Here is a 21,903-nt window from a genome sequence, read left to right on the forward strand (position 1 = left end):
CTGCTTTTGGTTTTTCTAAGCTTTGAACAAGTTACTTTCCTTTTCTATATCTTAACATAAGGGACTTTTCTACCTCTCTCAGGTTAAAACACAGCCCTGTTCACATAAAGCTTTTACATACAGCTAACAAGAGGAAATAAAAAAAAGAGAAATAAATTTGCAAATGCCAAAAAAAACCACCAAAAAACCCAGAACTTCAGGTTTAAGATTTAGTCATAGCAATTAAATTGGAAGCCTTCATGAGGTCCCAGTTCTAGGTGAAAAGCATGGTGTGGTCTGGGTGAAGTCAGCCGGGGCTGGAACTAGAGCAGGTGCTAGAATAGTAGTGAGGTTCAGGAGGATTTGGCATGCTCATGCATGTGCTAATGCACTCTGGAACTTCAGCACTGGCTTTGAAAATTACAAGGAGTGTCTAGAAAAGGTTAATCTGTGCATATACACGTTAGCAGTTGTTTGTATTTACAATGGTGTTATTATACAGACTTTAAGTGAGCAAAGCATGTCTGCAGAAGCACCTGGAATACTGAGTATAGAACTAATGATTTTTTATTTATGGCTGGATGGAGTCAGATTGGATTGTATGTACAGTCTTCAAAAATTTATTTTGATTTCTGATATAGCAATTTTGACTTGTATAGTGCTTTATAAAACATTTTATAAAATTAAGTTCTGGGGTCAAGTAAGTAATTTTGGAAAGGTTTAAATATTCCATTTTATGTTCAGTGTAGTATGGGGAAAGGACCTGGATTTCGGGGATCAAATACTGGTATTGTGCAGCCTTCAGAAATTTAAGCTCTCTAAGCTTCTTTTTCCTTATCTGTAAAATGGGTATAATAGCTATCTTTCAAAAACTGATATATCTGTGCATATAACAGGCACAAATATAAATGATTTTATTCATTGCCATTACTCCTTACTGCTGAGTCCTATATAAATGGGATAAAGGTAGATTTTATTAAAGCTCTAAATTCCTCTCAGCTCTGTGAAATGGTTGTAATCACCTCACACATATTTTAAAAACTCCTTTATGTATTCCTTGTCAGGGACATACAAAGATAAATTTTCTTTCATAATACCACTAGTTCTCTCTGTGGGCCAGTAAGATCCTTTCTACTCCTTGCCATCAATTTCATCATAATGGCTTAGATATACTAAGCATTTACTACATGCTCCTAAATTTGTAAGTATAGCTTCATTTCATTTTTACAACAGCCCTGTGAAATAGGTACTGTCATTTTCCTTATTTCATAGATGAGGAAATTAAGCTACAAAGAGGTTAAATAATTTGTCCAAAGTTAAAGAGGAAGGAAATGGAAGCGCTGAGATTTATCCTCAGACTCTAAATCCATTTTTTTTTTTAAAAAGATTTCTTTATTTATTTATACAAGCACTGGGTACAGTCAGAAGCATGGGAGGGTGAGAGAATTCACCAGTGCCAGAGCGGGGAGCAGAGCAGGAAGAAGGACCAAAGTACACTGCTGAGGGGAGCAGCTGGTGGCAGGAGAGGTCTGCGCGCCATGTGGGACCCTTACCCGGTGGCCTGGGATCGAACCGGTGCTGCAGAGGCTGTGGGCAGCTTCACAACCCAGCGCTCAACCACTGCGCCACCAGGGAGGCCCTAGATCCAATCTCTTAACCACTAACCTATATTGTCTATCTATAATTTATCTCCTTCAATATGTCCCAGTTACTGCCAGAAGCATTTCCTAGTGGTAAGCCAGTCTCACAGTTTCTATCTCTTTATCCTCCGTTGGGAAGTATTAACTAGCCTTCTCCTGGCACCTCAGACTCCACAAATTCCAAAGTGAACCTGCCTCCTCATCTGTTTTCCTTGATTTCTGTACATGGTAACTACCATATTTCTAGTGATTCAGGCTGGGAACCTCTCAGTCTCCTCTGACAATTTCTCCCCTCCCTCCTTATCCTGACATGGCTAGACCACTGATTCTTCCTTTCTCCATTGATTCTGCTGCCTCTTCATTTCGATTGCTGCCATCTTAGTTTGGATTCCCACAGCCAGTTGTCTACTGCACTAGTCTTACAGGTTTCCCTTTTCCAGGCTCTTTCTACTCTAATTCTTCCTGATAAAAATAACCAACAGGTTTGAGACAGTGGAAAAAGGCATAAATGTGCAATAAAAAGAACCAGATGAGGCCATTGTTCTACAATTTATTAGCTATGTTAATCTGTGTAAACCACTTGGCAGTGCTACACTTAAATTTCTCATCTTAATATAAGAGATAACACCTGCCTTGCTTAATAGGTTCAAATTTCCACGAATTGGTCTTGTGAAGGCAAGAACTATATCTAGCCCTTTCACTATCATATCCCCAATGTCTTGTACTCAAATAATATTTGTTGGATTAATGCATAGAAAACTCCTCAGTATTTTCTCATCTTCTGTGTTTCCTTCCACGATGCAGTTCATATTCTAAATTCTAGTCTGGTAAACTGTGTGCAATTCCCCAAACATATGCTGGTTTTTATATGCCTATGGCTTAAGGCATATCTCTTCTGCTTGGCAATCATTCCCTTAATTTTTTTTTAATTTTGAAAAAATCATAACCTCACAGATATTGCAAAAACAGTTATCTTCCACCCAGCTTGCCTCTAAATAATACCATCTTATATAACTATAATATCAAAACCAGGAAACTGACACCAGTATGATATTGTTAATGAGACTGAAGGCCTTCTTCATATTACATCAGTTTTTATTCGATTGTGCATTAATTCGATTGTGTATATGTGATAGTTTCATATAATTTATCTCACAAGCAATCTGTGTAACCACCACTATAATCAAGATTCAGAATGAAACCAGGAACCCTAGAGTCATGTCCACACCCCTACAACACCCTCTATCCAAATTCCCTGGCAACCACTAATTTGTTTTCCTTCTTTATAGTTCTGTCAATTCAAGAATGTTCTATAAATGGAATCATAGCCACATGTCATTTGAGATTGCCTTTTTTAACTTAGGGAAATGCCCTTGTGAGTCATCCAAATTGTTGCATGTTTCAAGAGCTCCCTTCCTTCCTTCCTTCCTTCCACTACTGATTAGTACACAACTATTTCTTTTTTTTTTAAATTTTTTTTTTAATAGAGGCATGCTTTATTTATTTATTCATTTGTTTGTTTTGTTTATACATGCGCTGGGTACAGTCAGAAGTGTGGGAGGGTGAGAGAATTCACCAGAGCCAGAGCGGGGAGCAGAGCAGGCAGAAGGACCGAAGTACACTGCTGAGGGGAGCAGCGGGCGGCAGGAGAGGTCTGTGCGCCATGTGGGACCCTCCTCCCATGGCCAGGAAGCAGCCGGGGATTGAACCGGTGCTGCAGAGGCTGCGGGCAGCTTCGCAACCCAGCGCTCAACCGCTGCGCCACCAGGGAGGCCCTCACACAACTATTTCTTAAGAAAATTTTTGTTCAAGTTCTGTTTCTATTGTGATGTTCTACTGATCTTCACATAGAACTAAACTCTCTACTGTTCCTTGAGTTTCCACTATAGCAGCATGACTATCACAGCATTTTTGGCCTTTTAATATCTTTATTTGTTTACTTACCTAAGTAAACTTTGGTCACATCTTTGTGTCATTAGTGCCTAGTAAGTAGTTTGTAAAAAAGACAAAATAAGGTATGTATTAAGTATTTGTCAAATTAGTGAATATAGACTAACTGAATGTGAAAGTGTCTTGAAGATAGAAAATACTACTCAAGTGTTCCTAAAAGATCACACAGCTCACATATTACAGTTAATTCTCATTACTCAATTCTGTATTTGTGAAACTGCTTACTCATTACAATTTATTTGTAACACCAAAATCAATGCTTGCAGTAACAGTACAAAGTCATTTGAGAACATGAAAAATCTGAGTTGCATGATGAACTTGTACCCAGCTGAGATCAAACGTGGCAATACTTGGCCTTATTGTTTCCGCTCTCATAGAGTAAACAAACATACTTGTGGTATATTTAGTGGCATGGTTTTTGCATTTTTGTGCTTTCTGTTGGTGATTTTGCAGTTAAAAATGCCCCAAGCATAGCGCTGCAGTGTTATCTTAGTGTTCCTAAGTACAAGAAGGCTGTGATGGGCCTCATGGAGAAAATGTGTGTGTTAGATAAAGTCCAGTCAGGCATGAATTACAGTACTGTTGGACATGAGTTCAATGTTAATGAATCAACCTTATATCTCCAATAAGGTGTCTTTAAACACAAACACACATGAAATAAAGTTATGTATTGATTTGTTGATAAAAATTTGTGACCAGAGGCTCGTAAGACATTAATTCTATATTTACCCTTGGGACAATGATTGAGTATTTGCTAATTCAGTGTTTGTGGAACTTTATAAAATGTATCTACTGAGAATAATAAAAACAGTATATTTCTCGGTTTTAAAACCACAGTTTTCCATAGCCTACAGAATCAAACTGTAATTTCTTAACTTCAGATATACTAAACATCACAACCTGCACACTGACTCAGACAGACTTTTTGGTTTGGCCAAATATGTGTGTTCATGCTATGCCCAACTTGGCAGTATATGCCTTTGCCAGCTAGGCTGATCATTGCCTTACCTCTCCTGTTAGACTCGGTCACAAAGGCCAAGATTGTGTCTTCTTTTTTTTTTAAGATTTATTTATTTTTATGTAAGAGCTGGGGTACAGGTCAGAGGCATGGGAGGGTGAGAGGATTCACCAGAGACAGAGTGGGGAGCAGAACAGGCAGACCACTGAAATACACTGCTGAGGGGAGCAGTGGGCACAACAGGAGAGGTCTGCCACGCCATGTAGGAATCTCCCTGGCCAGCTGGGAATTGAACCCACACTGCAGAGGCTGCGGATAGCTTCACAGTGCTGTGCTCAACCCGCTGCACCACTGGGGAGACCCCAAGATTATGCCTGACATGCATGCACGCATGCATCCATCCATCTACTCCACCCCATCCTTCACCCACCTACACAATTCAGCAAGCCCCTAACTCTGTGGTAGGCCTGTGAAGGTTCTGTGCCAGAGACTGGGGGTATAAAGGCAAATATGACACATACAGCTACTGCCCTAAATAAGCATACACAGAGCAGGTCTTGGAGGACCCTGACATATAAGTGAAGTAAAAAATCTCCACTAGCGGCCTCCCTGGTGGCACAACGGGTTAAGTAAGACCCAACCTATGAAGCTATCCACAGCATGAGTTCGATCCCCAGCCAGGGAACTGAGCCACAAGGCGCAGCAGACTTCTCCTGTCTCACTCGCTGCCCCCCTCCAGCAGTGTATTTCAGTCAATCTGCCTGTTCCGTTCCCCACTCTGTCTCTGATGAATCCTCTCACCCTCCCCCCACCCCACCAACACCTCTGGCTTGTACTCCTGTTCTTGTATGCATAAATAAATAAATTAAAAAAAAATCTCCTTTAGGAAATAAGCTTAGGAAAAACATCCTAGGAAAAACACCATGAAATAATTCAGAGATGTTCCAACCATTAAAGAAATCTATTGGTTTGGTAAAGGAGAAAGCAGGTATTAAACTCTAGCTATTTCTACTTAAACACCACTCTCAACTTTCTGTTATTAGGCATGTAAAGCACACTGTTTGATATTACTTGAAAGCTGGTAATTTCCAAACAGTTAATGCTGGACAAGGACTCTGTCTTCTTGAAACTAAAATGTAAAAGGAAAAAATCAAGATAGAAAGGAGGAGTTGGGGTGGGGAGAGAAATAATCACCATTATCAACCTAACAGTTATGGGATTAGATTCCTGTTGTGTTAAATGCTATGCATATTAACATTTTACATTCATTACTTCATTTAATGCTCACATCAACCCTTTCAAGTAGTAAGTTACTCCCACTTTACCAGGAGATTAAGTTATCATTCTAAGATCACTCAGTGAAGAGTTGATCCAGAATTCAAGGCTTCACAGCCTGTGAATGCTCTTGTTTCAGGCTGCAATACCGCTGAAATGTGATTGAAAAGAAGTAGTGTTAAATAAATCATCCCTACAGTGTTGATTTATATTTGCTTATAAAACAAGCAAGAGAAAATAAATACCAACAACCTCCCCCTTTCTCTTAAGTAGCCAGTTTGAACAAAGTTCTCTTCCTCTGCAGTGAGGTAAAATGGTTGCATTCTCAAGGACACTGCAGGGGCACTAAGCAGATCATTACAGATTTGGGGATAAGTTTACCCTGAATATGTTGGTACCCCAGAAACTAGGATATAGCTATTTTCAGAGATTGCATTTCCCCCAGGTTTTCTTGAAAAACTCCTTTGAAAATTCTGGATTAATTGGTGTTTGCTAGTATTTTGTTGAGGCTATTGCAGCCCTTCACTGCAGGACTAAATCGTTATAAGAAGGTGTGAGGCAAAGTCAAACGTTTAGAAGTTTCCTTACTGAGTTCCACATACATACCCAATAGTAAACCCCAGAAGTGAATCTGAGATGTATCTTAAAAAATAAAACTACCTGTGCAGAGGAGTTAATACAGCATGCTTGCTGTCTTTTTTTTTCTTCTTCAAAGATTTATTTTTATTTATTTATGCATACAAGAACTGGGGTGTAGGCCAGAGGCAAGGGAGAGGGTGTGTGTGTGTGAGGATTCACCAGAGACAGAGTGGGGAGCAGAACAGGCAAGAGACAAGGTCTGCTGCGCCATGTGGGTCAGCTCCCTGGCCGGGGATAGAACTCATGCTGCAGTGGCTGGTGATAGCTTGATAGTGCTGAGACTATTCTTCTGAAAGGTCTTCTATGGTTGGCCCTTGGCTGACATTTGGGAACTTGGGTTTTGGGTGTGTTCTCACCATTCCCCAGAATTTAAAAAAGTGATTCATTAGGTCTAAATTGTGTGCAAATAATGCAATTTATGTTGAGCAACTGCTTTCTCTCTGGGATTCTAGAATTTTGGTACATGCCACAGGGTACCTCTATGATCAGCCCACAGTAAGCCTGGGGCACTGAGTCCCTAATAAACTTCCCGGCTTGTCAACATTTCACACACACTGACTCAAATCATCGCTGGGGAAATGAAGTGCATCTTATGTGACTATTGGGAGAGACCTTTGGAAGTATGTGCCTGGTTTCCCCTAGATTTAGTTTCATGTGCTTTTTTCCTTTGCTGATTTCACATTTTTTGCTGTACTATAGCTATGAGTAAGGCTGTATCACTGAATCCTATGAGTTCAGCTAGGTAATCACCAAACCGTGGAGTAGTCTTGGAGGTCCTCTCCCCAATGGTTGGGTCAGAACTGGGATTCAAAAGAACAACCTGATTCATTGAAATATGGTGAAAGCACTGTTTGGAAAAGAGTGTAAAGGGGCAGGGAATGGTGAACCTTTGGTACCTGGGTAGATATGGAGTCACTCACCCACTGGATGACGTAGCTAATGAGCTGCTGTTTATCATGGGAGGAATTTTTAAATGACAGATACAACTTCAGGAGAGTAGGCTTGCTGGATCCCCTGAAAGTTTTGGTTTTACTGATTAAAGTGAGACGAAAAAAGTATACCTTGCAATGCCTTTGGGTTTAGTCTCTCTTTCGGGTGGCAAGAGAAAGGGTCATAAGATTACTTAAGCTGAACTTTGGATGGGCCAAAAATGTTAAGCATGCATTGTTCTCTCCCATAAATGGGAGAAAAATAAGATAACTCACTTCTCAGGGCTGAAGCACAATTTTAGATAAATTAGAAGGGAAAAAAACATTCTAGTCATTTCTCCAGCTTCACTGTCATCATGTTTACTGCACACCTGAGTATTACCTCTCCCTCTACTTGCCTTGAATGCCAGCAGAATCTTCCTCCAGCAACTCAATATCATGTGAAACTTACTGCTAGGTGTTTGAGTAAATTTGCAATGAGAAAAACAGGGGGAAAAAAAATAATGGTTTTGTTTTGTGGCTATCACATCTGGATAGATGATAAAATTTAATATAAAACATTATATGCTTTTAATTTCATAAATGCTAGAGGAATCATTCCAACCAAGGAAAATGCTAAGAAAAAGTGTCAGCAGAACACAATTTCCTTGCTGGAGTGGGCTAGAAATTTAAACTCTTTGAGTACTGGAAACAGACCAAGTCTTCACACTAATGATTTTTGTTAATTGGAACCTCATGAAAAAGGGAGACAAAACGGAAAGGAGAAGCAATCTTGAGATATACCTTGAGAATTTTAAAATGCAGTTTTTAGTTTGCTAATGAGATCTTATAAAATCATATGTCTTTACAGGCTGATGATTGCCTAGTGTGATGTGCTTATGTTTGAGAAGTAAATTTAGTGTTATAGCTATTGCTCAATAGAGGTTGGCATCACAATAGGGGCTGAAGTTGGCATGAGACTGTTTGAGATGATCTGGCAGAGAGGTTAGCCCAGGGGAGAGGACCACTGTGGATCCCAACCACTCAACTTGGGTGCCTACAGCACTACAAGAAGCTCAAACACCTGAAGACCTTTTGGTGCCCTCCTGCTCCAGTTCCTTTCTATCATCTACCCTTTACTGGCACCAGTGCCCCATCCATTCAAACAGGTGCAGAGGCATCAGTCTATGAAAAACAGATACCTTAAGATGAAAAAAAAAACAAAAAACAAAACAAAAACCCTAAGATTATACGCAGCTTCTTATAAAAGGTATAAAGTAAGTTTATCAATATAATAAAAGAAAATTCCCTATTATTATCTGAGAAACTAAAAATGAAGAGACAGAGAGCATATCATTGCTAGCGCAAATAAACTCTAAGAGCAGTCTTCTTCAATCCAGTAGAAATGCAAACCACGCCTGACGAGGAATATACGGTAACAGTTATAACCATTTTGCCAAATTAAAGAAAAGAATGATCAAAAACAGGAAGAGACTGTTACAAGTAGAACTAATGGAACTAAAAAATACTATAACCAAATTAAAAAATACAATACAGGGCCTCAACAGTAGACAAACACAAGTAATGGAGAGAATTAAAGGCTTGAAAGCACAGTGAAGGAGAACACACAAATAGAACAACAAAGAGAAAAAAGAATTAAAAAAATGAAAACAGAGCAAGAGCTCTTTGGGATAACCTAAAGGGAAATAATATTCATATCATGGGGGGTTCCAGAGAAGAGAAAGAGAAATGCACAGAAAATTTATTTAAAGAAATAATTGCTAAGAACCATGTCCTTCTAGGAAATGAACCAGATGTCCTGATCCCAGAGGCCCAAAGAGTGAAAATGGGACCCATTAGAATGAGCTTGAGATCAAACTGTCCAACATTCTACTAAAATAGTCCATCATACCATCACCTTAGCAGCACTTTCAAACAAAAATAAATACAAGTGACCTTAGAGCCAAAAACTTCATTTTACACCATTAAGTATAATATTGCCTATACATTTATAATATATGACCTTTATTATGTTGTAGTAGGTTCCTTCTATTCCCGTCTTGTTTAGATTTTTATTGTAAATAGGTGCTAAATCTTATCAAATGCTTTTCTGCATCTATTGCTGTTTTCTCATGATTTTTTATGTTTTCTTTTGTTGATATGATCTATTACATCATTTTAAGTATTAAACTCTCCTTGTATCCCTGGGCTAAATCACACATGATCATAATGTATAATCCTTGAAATGTATTGATGAATTCAACTTGCTAGTATTTTGTTTAAGGTTTTCAATATTCATCAGAGATATTGGTCTGTAGTTTCCTGGTGCTGTCTTTATCTGATTTGGGAGTTAGGTAATGTTCACATCATAAAGTATTTCCTCTCCTCAGATTTTTATTTATTTTTTATTTTATTTTATTTTATTTTATTTTATTTTATTTTATTTTATTTTATTTTATAGAGGCATGTTTTATTTATTTATTTATTTATTTATTTATTTGTTCGTTTGTTTTGTTTATACATGCACTGGGTACAGTCAGAAGCGCGGGAAGGTGAGAGAACTCACCAGAGCCAGAGCGGGGAGCAGAGCAGGCAGAAGGACAGAAGTACACTGCTGAGGGGAGCAGCGGGTGGCAGGAGAGGTCTGCGCACCATGTGGGACCCTCCTCCGGTGGCCGGGGAGCAGCCGGGAATCGAACCGGCGCCGCAGAGGCCGCGGGCAGCCTCGCAACCCAGTGCTCAACCGCTGCGCCACCGGGGAGGCCCTCTTCTCAGATTTTTAGAAACAATTTCAGCAAGATGGGCATAACTACTGTGGGTACTTGATGACTTTATTCTGTACCTTTTCCTTGGAGGAAGGAACGGAGATTAAGTTTCTCATTCAACTGGACCTAGACATGGACAGTTTTGCATTTTCTTCTAATTATCATTCATTGGGACAGAGAAAAGAAAAATTAGTCTCAAAGATGACAACCAACAATGAAGACCTCAAATGAAAATTTTTTCCTTTTCCTATTTAAAAGTTACATATCCTTCCAAAGGAAAGGTCTAAATGAGATTAGGGGATGATTTAAAAAATATATAATAAAATTATGATAGCTATAAGGATACACTGATTTTGTAACAAAGAAGAAAAAACAAAATAAAACCCTAGCATCTAAGGAAGTACATGGGAGGTAGGAAATCATTATGATCTTTGCTTTTCAAAATTGTTCCTAGAGGGCCTCCCTGGTGGCGCAGGCAGTTGAGCGTCGCACTGCAGCGCAGGTTTGATCCTGGCCTGCTGGGGAGAATCCCACATGGTGCAGCAGACCTCTCCTGTCTCGCCTGCTGCTCCCCTCAGCAGTGTATTTCATCAGTCTGCCTGTTCTGTTCCCCACTCTGTCTCTGGTGAATCCTCTCACCCTCCTGCACATCTGGCCTGTACCCTGGTTCTTGTATAAATAAATGAATCTTTAAAAAAGAACCTGTTCCTGGAAATCCCTCCCTTTTCCTGAAGAAAAACTTTCTTCATGTTGACTTTCCAAGCTGCAAGTGCTTGTAAAAGTCCCCATGTTGACTTTCCAAGCTGCAAGTGCTTGTAATTTTTTAAAAAATTTTATATATTTTTTACATCGTTTTTCATTTTTGCACAATGTATGCATTTTCATCTTGGTTATAGTACACATTCAATTCCCACCACCCTGGTTTAGAAAACCTAAATAAGGGACCAGGAAAAACACTAATTATAATAAAGTAAAAATCAAAATCAACAAGCAACTATAAACAAGAGACACACTTGGGGGGTGGGGGGGAGATGGTAGTAGGATCAGAACAAGTGCTTGTAATTTTAACTGATGTCTGAGTCTACAATCAAACCTGACAGTGGTGACTATGAGACAGTAGAAGGGTAGTTTCAGTGCCTACACATGCTACAGAGAACACCTCCAGATGTCATCTACACTTGAGGCAGATGAATTGGTGACGGACAAGTAAGACTGAGAGGTCGTTCAACTAATGTTTGTCCTGCTTGGGGTACTCTAACAATTGCCAAGTTTGTTTCCAGGGGTACCATGTGTATCCTCTGGGATGTTTTCCTGATATCATGACACTGCATTATCCCCGGAAGGCATTCAGATCAGCTTCAGCTTAGAATTGTGCTGGCCCTGAACTGATATCTTGGGTCAGGGAAAAAAAAGATTAATATAGAAACTTAAGAGGAAGCCACCTTGCTTTCTATTTTTTTTTTTAAAAATTGAGGTAACACTGGTTTACAACACTATATATGATTCAGATATATGTTACCACACAACATCTATCACCAAGGCACCTGTAGCCTTCCTCCATTATCTATTATGCCTCCTCCACACCCTGTTCTTCCTACTCCACTTCCCACTCTGTTGGCCTCAATTTTAGTCAGACTTCTAGGGCTTGTTGTTAGTTTGGTTCTGTCTGACCATTTATTTGGTTTCTCTGTAGTCCACATATAAATGAAACTATCCAGTATTTGTCTTTGTCTTTCTTTTTTTTTAATTTTTTTTAAAGATTTATTTATTTATACAAGAACTGGGGTACAGCTCAGAGGCGCAGGAGGGTGACAGAACTCACCAGAGACAGAGTGGGGAGCAGAACAGGCAGACGGACCAAAGACACTGCTGAGGGACACTGCTGACGGGAGCAGCGGGCAAGACAGGAGAGATCTGCTGAGCCATGTGGGTTTCTCCTTGGCCAGCCGGGAATAGAACCCACGCTGCAAAGGCTGCAGACAGCTTCACAGCGTGGCGCTCAACCTGCTGTGCCAACGGGGAGGCCCTGCCTTTCTCTTTCTGACTTATTTCACTTAGCATTATCTTCTCCAGTTCTACCCATGTTGTCGCAAATGGCAAAAGTTCAGCTGAGTAGTATTAGGTTAGATCTTAATGGTTAATGGGAAGTCTAGGATCCCTCAAAAGAATAACTAAAATAAATACCTCAGGCTGTTCTCATTATTTGTATAGGCTCCTCTGATAAAAACTTCTCTATAAAGATGCCTTGGTCAAGGGATTAGTGGGAGATCTGTAGAGAAAAGAGTTAACATATTGTGATCGGCCCTGGGCACTGAGCACCTAACGTGCATCCTTGTTTTGCAACATTTCCATGTATTGTCTTACATCATTGCTGGGGAAATTAAGCCCATCCTGGGTGACTCCAGTGGTAGAGAGCCTTGGCAAGCTTTGTCTGGTTTCCTTGGACTTCACTTCATGTGATTTTTTTTTTTGCTGATTTTGTTTTGTATATATTTGCTGCTATAAGTCATAGCTATGAATATGTTCACTTCTTGAGTTCATCTAGGAAATCATTGAAACTGGAGGTGTTGAGGATCCCAACATATAACATGAAAAAGATTTCTATTTAGGATAAGAAACACAGGTTTTGGAGTTCAAATTTCAGTTATCTCAGTTACTATGTATGTGACCCTAGAAACATAAAGACTTTTAGCCTCAGTTGTCTTTTTTTGGGGAGGAGGAGGAGCATTAAAACATTATTGGGGGAGGATTGAAGGGCTGTCTCCTGTCATGACTGCCAATGCTCAGAACACATTTTCTCTCCACTGAGGGGGCTGCAAGAAATAGTGTACTTTCTTCCAAGGAAGGGTCTGTTATAACATAAGTGACAAAGTGCAGGTCACCTTCTTATTAAGAATGAGGAATGTGTCTAAAAACTTATTTTTTTAAGACTAGAGACAGGTCAAAAGCAGTGACTTGCTGGAGATGGATCAAAGAAACTCAGCATTACCAAATCAAACTGCATGGCCCTCTGCCGTTTACCAAGTGTTTTCATTATCACTTTTGATCTTATCATCGTAATATATCTGTGAGGACACATGGCACAATCTTCACTTGAAAGACTAACTGAAATATAGAAAAGAGAAATATACCAGTGTAACTTAGCAAACAGACAGAAGTGCCAGTATTAGAACAAAGGTCTGTCTTACTGCGAGTATTAAAGGGGACAGGAAAAGCTGTAGAATCATATATCAATACACTTAGTCCAGGCATTAGTTGACCTTACATACAAAAATCTTTCTAATTTTCCCTGCTTGGATGCATTTTTATCAATCTCATTTAAAGTACTGCAAAGGGGTCTTCCTGGTGGCACGGGAGTAAAATCTCCTGCTATCAAGCTGTCACCAGCCATTGTGGCCTGAGTTCAAGCCTTGAACCCTGGCCAGGGAGCTAATCCACATGGAATGGCAGATCTCTCCTGTCTCGCCCATTGCTCCCCTCAGCAGTGTATTTCAGTAAATCCACCTGTTCTGCTCCCCATTTTGTCTCTGGTGAATCTTCTCATCTCCCCCACACCTCTGACCTATACCCCAGGTCTTGTATGCATAAATAAATAAAAATAAATCTTTAAAAAAATAGAATATTTTAAATAGAATATTTAAGAAGCAACTCTATTATTCTTTTAAATCCTGCTATTTAGTTTCTTTTGGATGTTATAAATATTAAACAGTTTGCCAAATGACTTCATTCTGCAAACTCAAGTGTTCTGTAATCAAAGTACTTCAAAGGAAAATTGCTCCATTGAAAGAAAAAAAAAAAGCAATCAAGATGCTTGGGCAGCAATTCTGTGTGGTCATTAACTGAACATACACTCTCCAGCAAGTCACTTTACCTCCACTGCACGTTTGCTCCCCATCTGCTGAATGGCACTAACACCAACTTCTTACTATCTCCCAAAGTTGACAAGAAGGAGAGTGAGATAAACTCTGTGAATGTATTTTTACACCTGAATGAGATCTCCTGGTTTCTTTCAGTCACAAAGTTTATTGTGGCTTGTGTGGAAGGGGAAGTAATGGGAGGGAACAAGAACTGAACAGGAAAAAGGAGATGGTGTGAGATTGTGAAGGTTTTTGTATGCATTAATAAGGGATGTTTACAGGACATCCCTTATTAATACAGAGAGGTTTACAGGACAAAATGATGGACACCAACTAGACATTAGTTGTATTCCATTCCACAATCATAGTTCACTGAATGTTGATCATTTAGAGACACTGGAAAATCTCAAATAATTAGATATGGTACACGAAATACTTGAGGGGAATGGAGCAAGCTCAGTAGTGGAAACTTTAACATGTACCTTGCTGATTAGATACTTCATCTTGAAAACAAAGCTTTTAAGATAATAGGTAGTTCACTGGCATTAAAGTTTTTCCTTCTCAAACCTTTGTACACTGTTGGTGGGAATGCAGACTGGTCTACCCCTATGGAAAATAGTATTGAGGTTACTCAAAAGATTAAAAATGGATCTACCATATGACCCAGCAATCCCACTCCTAGGTATCTGCCCTAAGGATACAAAAACACTCACTGAAAGGGATATATGCACTTCTATGTTCACTGCAGCTCTTTTTACAACAGCCAAAGTTATGAAAAAAATCTTAGTGCTCAAAGACAGAAGAGTGGCTTAAGAATATATGGTATGTGTACATACTGGAATACTACTCAGATATAAAAAAAGATAAATGTTTGCCATTTGAGACAACACGCATGGAATTAGAGGGGATTATGCAAGTGAAGTAAGTCAGGAGGAGAAAGATGAATACCAGATGGTGTCACTTATATGCGGAATATAGAGAAACAAAACAAAGGGTCAGATAGAGCTAAACCAATTAACAAACCCAGAAATCTGACTGTAGAACTGAGGCTAACAGAGTGGGCTGGGGAAAGGAGAGAACTAAGTAGGGAGGGAGCACAGTGGACTATGGAGGAGGACCACAGATCTTTTGGTGGTGGGTGTGGTGTGGTAACAACACCTGAAGGGGGAGATCCTATACCTCTAAATTATAAACAGTGTTGTAAACGAATGTTACCTTAATTAAAAAAAATAATGCTGAAATAGCTGCAATAAATGGAGAATAAATTTTTTTTTGCTCTTTTGAAAAAATTTAACTCAGTCTGATATAAACTGAAACTCAATCACACTGCAATACTAGATCTATTAACATCAAAAGTTATTGAAGTACAGAATATTTTATAATATTGGTGCTTGGAATTGTAATTTATTGCATTTACTGGGTGGTCTGTAATGTTGTAGAACAATTCTATTGTTCTAAGGCTCTAATGTTAAAAGTGTAACTCTATAATCTATTAATAGATTTTTAAAAGGACTCGACCTTAAAAAGCAATGTCCATAAGAAAACTTGGGTTTTTGTGTCTGCTCTGCTACTGACTTGAGAAAAATGCACAATTTTATCATTCTTTGATTCTCCCATCTGTAAAATGAGAGTATTGACCTTGATGCCTCTGAGATCCTTTTCAAATAAGAGACTACAATTCCAATGATACAGTCTTAGATCTGGGTTAGAGCACTGGGGTATTTTTAACACAAACATTCATCAATTGATCTAAATAAAGATTTACTGCTCCCATGCTTTCTTTAACTATAAGCCTTTTCTACCTCTCTGTCTCTCTGTTTAAGATAATTATAGCAGACACTGTTTATTATGTGGTAGATAGCAGTTTACATTCACTTATTCAATTTTTACCACCTTTTGGAGCTAGTTATTATTTTTAATTAATTTTTTTATTGTTTTACACCATTGTTCATTTTTAAACAATATTTGCTTCCCCCCACCCCCTCAGATATAGTCCCCATAGAGTTACCTTCCCTAATGCACCCGTTCTCTGTCACCTCAGTCCCCTGTGCTCCTCCCTCCCTCCCTCTGGAGCTAGTTATTATTTCTCTTCCAATGGCAAAAAATTGAAGTTCAATAGGGTCAAGTAAGGTACCTAATGTCATACAGCAGATTTGTGATGGAGTGGAATTCAGATACAGTTCTAACTACTGCCAAAACTTTTACTTTTAACTATGTTGTTCTGTTTTTACTCATCCAGCATCTCTTTGAAAGCTTAGGTCAGATTCACTTCCTTTGTAATGCCTTCCCTATGTCACTGCAGGCTGAAATTACTTATCTTTTCAGCTGTGAGTACAGTTTGCTTTAGATGTGTATTTTCACTAGAATGTGAATTCAAGGTCAGTAAAAATTTCTCCTTTTTCTGTACCACCAGTAACTGGTAAGGAGGCTGGCAGAGTATTTGCTTAAAATGTTTTGTAGAATAAAAAAAAAAAAGAATGAAATGCAAATTAAAGCATTTATATTTTCTTATGGTGGCAGACAGAATATCTTTGTTATAAATGAAGTCACACATCGTCCAGCAGTAGATTCTGAACAGAGACTTTAAATCCTATAAGGGCTAGAACTATGTCACTGTTTTTCAGCACATGTTTCTCAGTGAGAGCTTTGTGCTTAACATAATAAAAATGAATGGGTGACAGGAATCGGTATACCCTAAATTTATAAGGTTCTTCCCCACAGTTCATTTAAACAAAGCTTTACTGAAGTTCTATTTTGTGAAAAGCCCTGGTAGGAGCTTCTTTAAATGCACTCTCCTGTTCCTTTAAAGATTAGGGGGAGTTACAGTTAGGGAGGGAAAAATAATCTAGTAAGCGTAGCTATAAATAGTCATTACTTTAGAATTTAAAATGTCTAACTATAGTATTTATGAATGTATGTTTGTGTTTTCAGGGTTCACATCTGAGATCTGGCGCTCACCTGCTAGTCTCTATTTCTTGTAGTATTCTCCAGACATTTTTATAAATAGCAAGACTTTATAAAAAGCAAGACTTTCCAGTTGCAGGTAGAACTCCTGAGTGACATGAATTAGGCCAAAGAAGGGAAATGGAGGAGACAAGAAGGGGAAGGGTGGGACAAAAAGTTGAGGAGGGAAGAGCGGAAAGTAGTGGGGAGAGGATAAAAAGAGTAAAGTAGGATTGGGAAGAAGATGGGGGAAGGGGAAAGGAGGAGAGGAGAGGGGGGGAGAGGGTGGTGAGAGGATACTGACAACCTCACATTGAGTAACACAGGGCCATGGTAGGTCTAGAGGGAATCTGGAGTGCTGGCAGGGCTCTCTGACTCTGAGGCAGGATTATTATTGTGTGTGTATGTGTGTGTGTGTGTGTCAGTGTCATTCCTCAGCTTTTAGTACTTGACTACCTGACTCCCAGTGCAATGCCCACATATGGCCAATGGGTCACCGTTGTTGACATAGCTCTAACATATCCAGGACGTAGGGCTTAGTGACCAAAGCTCTGGAAGTGAATACTGCTTGGTTACCAGTGTGAGTAAAATGGAAAACAAAAAGACAAAATCAAATAACTCAAGGTTCCCAGCATCTTGACAATCAACTTTTCTGGGGAAGGCAGACTGTATGTGCTGCTGTTTTGGTTGTCTCATGGAGCTCAGTTCAGGAAATATACCCAGAAGACATTTAGTAAATAGTTGGACAGCTGGGAAATCTTAACACGAAGTATTGTTTTGGTTGGGGGGAGGGTGTGCAGAAGAACTAAATTTAACAGGTCCTCTGGTAAAAAACCAGTCTCTGCTTTGTGGAGAAAAGGCTGAAGACACAATACGACTCCTAGAGTTAAGTCTTATGTTATTTGTTATTAAAGAGGCAAGGTCTTAAGATGTGCTTTTTAACAGTCTTTAGTTTGGCTGTAATTTAAGATGACTTTTACAAATTAGATCCTAATCCTTGCAGACACAGATGGCTGTTACAGAATAGCTTTGCAAAAACACTAGTCATTCGACTTGAAAGAGCATTCAGAGAAGGATGAAGGGCCATTAACTCTCACCCACCCCTGGCTCTAGGAGGTCTACAAGTCCTGGGTGGGCTTTTTGGGTTTGGATCCAGGTCTGGAATCTGGGTGGGCCTAGGGCATCTGTTCTCATTTGGAAAACCATTTCTAGTTCACACTGGAATCAGAGGTTTAGGATCAGACCTGAGAGGTCATTAACATTTGACAACAGTAACTGAGTATCTATGTGTGAGATGGGAACCCATGCTGGGAACTCTAGGGGATATAGACAGGAATGTGATAAAGACAGTCTCTATAAAAATTTATAGACTAGACAAGGGCTATGAAGCACATACAAACTGTAATACAAACTGCAATGGGCACATAGGTAAGGAGCTTGGTAGAAGGGGGGTGCTTCACAGAGATGACATCTGAGCAAGGCATTAAAAGGTGAGTTCAAATAGGTCAGGAAAAGTGAGGAAGGTGGATATTCAAGAAAAGGGGAACAGTACATAAAAGCACAGAGCCATGAGTCTTTAGTTAACAGTGAACAATCTCCTATCTTCTGGTAAGGGAAAGAAGTACTGAAGGGCAGGATTTAGGTGGTAAAGGTAGGTATGGACCAGATTATGAAGAATTTTTGAAAATATTCTAGGAGTGTTGTACTTATCCTAGGGCTGGAGGGAGTTACTAAAATTTTAAACAAGAAGGAGTATGATCATGGTGGGATTATAGAAAAATTACTCTGTGGCAGATAATTCCAGGTTGATCAAGGACCACAAAATGTACCTCTGTTGGTTACTGGGGAAATCTTAATTTCTCCTATAGATTGTAAACCCCTTTGTTTAGATTTTTTCTACTGGGGAAATGGGCCAAATTTGTTCTACATTGGCCTTGTGATGGTGGTAGAGGCAGGAACGGGGTCAGTAGTGAAATGGTCATTCTTCAGCAGTGTTAAAAAAAAGAGTGAGTGACCAAATTAAATAGAGTAGATTTTCTCAAAGATGAAGTGTTTGAACATTTAGGGTGAATCCATACGGACACTGAGTGCAGTCTGCATTGAAAAGGCTGAATGCTTGGGTCAGCAGAGCTCAAGGTCGGCAGGGAGCAGGCCCACAAACTCTGCATTTCACTTCACAGTTCACCTACTTCTTTACAGAAGAAACTTTCCATACACCATATATTTACTCAGTGGGAAGAGGTTGTTAATACTGATCATAAAACTCAGCTCCTTTTAAGAGATTGATCTCCTACCATGTCCCCAGTAATCAGGTTTCAAAATTTAAAAGAAAATAAAGTTTAATTTTATAAGCCAGGAAGGTCCTTAGACTACATCTCTTCCAGTACTTTGGAGTGACTTAAAAGCAAGGGTTGGAACCATGTTTTATAAATCTCTAAGGTGAGGTGTTCATTACAGAACATGAATAAGAGAACCCGGTTGATCCTGAACCCCTTGAGGGTAGCTCTTTTCTAAGCATTCACATATTTAGAGTTCAACTTTGGTGTCAGAATATAAGGTAGTTTCTTACCTGACCAAATGGTCCACAGAGCCTGTGCATGTATGTGTTCCCTTGTGTGTGTGTACACATATTCCACATGAATGAAGAGCTAGGAGCAGTACATGGGGGCAGTGAGAAAGGAGCCAATGGCAAGCACCTGGGGCATTGTGTCCTTGGCTTATTTCTAAGTGGTAGGAGCCTCATCATACCTAGGGAATTTGTGGTAAAGTGACAGAGCTAACCATATACCACTGGTTTCTATCTCTATCCTGCAAATCTGACAGCCAGTGTGAAGGAATTAGATGAACCTTAACCAAATTCTTGGTTTTGGTGCATCTGTCAAAGTCTAGGTTACTAGATCTCATATTACCAGATCATAATGGAGTCACAGAATATTAAGACTATTATGTTTCTTAGAAGTAAGTTGGTCCAAGACGTATCCCATATAATATAGAACACCAGGGATGAATACTTCTCCATATGCATCCACTCTTGCTAAAAGGGGCCATTCAGTTGTCATTACCTCACAAGATAAGCTATTCCTTTCTTAGAAAATGGTTTCTCACACTGGATAAATGACTGCTGTAATTTTGAATTTACCAGCTCCAGTTTTGTCCTTGAAGTCTCAAAAAGTCAGATCCCTCTTTCACACGGTAGGCCTTCAAGTACCTAACGACCACAATCATGCCTCCTAAGGCTCTTCTTTCTCCAGAGGAAATGCCTGTCAAATGATGATTTCTACTTCTCTTACCTTCCTACCAGTTCTGCTCTGGATAGTCCTCCTGTTTCTTAAGGTTTCACAGTGGAGTCTAAGGACCATTTAAGAGGTAGTACTGAGTTGAACAGGACCATCAAGTTATATTATTATTGGGATTAGATTATACCTGTAAAAATGCAACTAGCTTTCTGTTGGCAACCACTACACATTACTAATGTATATTCAGCTTAATTAAACCACAATTTCTGCTAAAACATAGTTTATTCATTCCAAAAGCAAGCAATTGATTTTGCTAAACCAAATGCAGGAATCTCTATTTCTGCATAATTTCTCTAGGATCATTTTTGTCTATTTCAATATTTTTAAGGTCTTCCTGGCTCTTAATTTTCATAATCCATAAATCTGATAAAGTATTCATTTAAGTTGCTAGCAAGTATGGTGAGTAATAAAGGATTAAGTGCAGAGACTTTTGGTCCCCTCTAGGAAGATGGGAGTCACTTAGTCAACACTTTCTGGACATAACCATTTAATCAGCACTGAAACTATTTAATTGTAAATTCACATTTCTCCACTTTGCCCCAGTATTCTATAAGGAACTATCAAGTACCTTGCTGAAATATAGCTACATAGTGAATACAGGTTATCCTCCCTGACTTTTCAGGCTAGTAAGAATTATGAAATCACAAAATACTCTTGCTTTAGCATAATTCATTTTACTGAACCTATAATCATACCTCTGGTAACTGTTAAACACACACTTCTCAGATATACTCTGAATATACAGAGATGAGATCACAAAAAAGTCTGTATGATATTTGGTATAGGGGAAAGAGCTAGGAAGGAAGAAAGATCGAATATCTAATTTTTCACATAGGTTACTAGGAACGTGGCTGCTGGCCTGGGAAGCCATACCTTCTCCAAAGACTGAGAAGAGAATGGTGTGCAGAACAGAAGGACTCCTGGGGGTTTGATTTTGTAGTAGGCTGTCCTATGGAACCTTTCTTGGACTACTTTATCCAGTACTTTATCCAGAACCTTTCTTGGACTACTTTATCCAGTGTCCAGATGAGATACATCCCATCTGGACACACTTCTCAGACAGGCATGGGAACTTACATCTCTCCGAGGAAAGGTGCTCAGTAACTTGAACTCATCCCAGGGGAATCCTTTGGAAGCTACAAAATCAAAGACGATCTGGAGCTTATTGCTGGCCAGGAAACGTCTCTCGAGGAACTCGCCACTGGGGGTTCGGATCCGCAGTTTGCTCACAGGCTCAGCATTTTCTTCTTCTGGCTCTGGAGGCAGGGCTTGCTCTAAGGAGAGCCGGATGGCCTAAGGAGGGCAAAAAAACAGGTATTAAAATGTGTGATAGATGGGACTGTAGGAAGGGGGGGAGAGAGAGAAAGAGAGAGATTAGAAAAAAGCTACTATTTTTTAGAAACTCATCAAAAAGTTATTGTGCATCTATTAATCAAATCTTATGCTTGAAAAATAAAATCAGGTATTTTTCTTTCTCTATTTGACCAATAGACTGTTAATTAAAACAGATCTCACCTTGATGACAATAAATTATTAAATTACTAGGAAACTAAATTATTAACTCAATAGGTAACTATGTAGATAAGTAACTTAATTGCTTTTAACTAAAAGGCTCAGGTATTTTGATTTACAACAGACAAACATATATAAATATACACGTGTAATTCAGTACATTTACATACAACATACATAT

General features: G+C 39.2%; 1 protein-coding gene across 2 annotated transcripts in view; it reads right to left on the minus strand.

The window, feature by feature from the left end:
• The window catches only part of FAF1 (Fas associated factor 1), a gene marked incomplete at both ends in the record, with an annotated part of 326,509 nt that overhangs the window by 12,913 nt on the left and 291,693 nt on the right, over positions 1-21,903 (minus strand). For both annotated transcript variants that reach the window (XM_084242620.1, XM_084242619.1), the window contains one exon: positions 21,288-21,503. In XM_084242620.1, coding sequence (XP_084098746.1) covers positions 21,288-21,503 — 216 coding nt within the window. The remainder of the gene's footprint in view (positions 1-21,287; positions 21,504-21,903) is intronic.

This window comes from Talpa europaea (genome assembly GCF_964194135.1).
Source record: "Talpa europaea genome assembly, chromosome: 9".
Classification (NCBI taxonomy): Eukaryota; Metazoa; Chordata; class Mammalia; order Eulipotyphla; family Talpidae; genus Talpa; species Talpa europaea.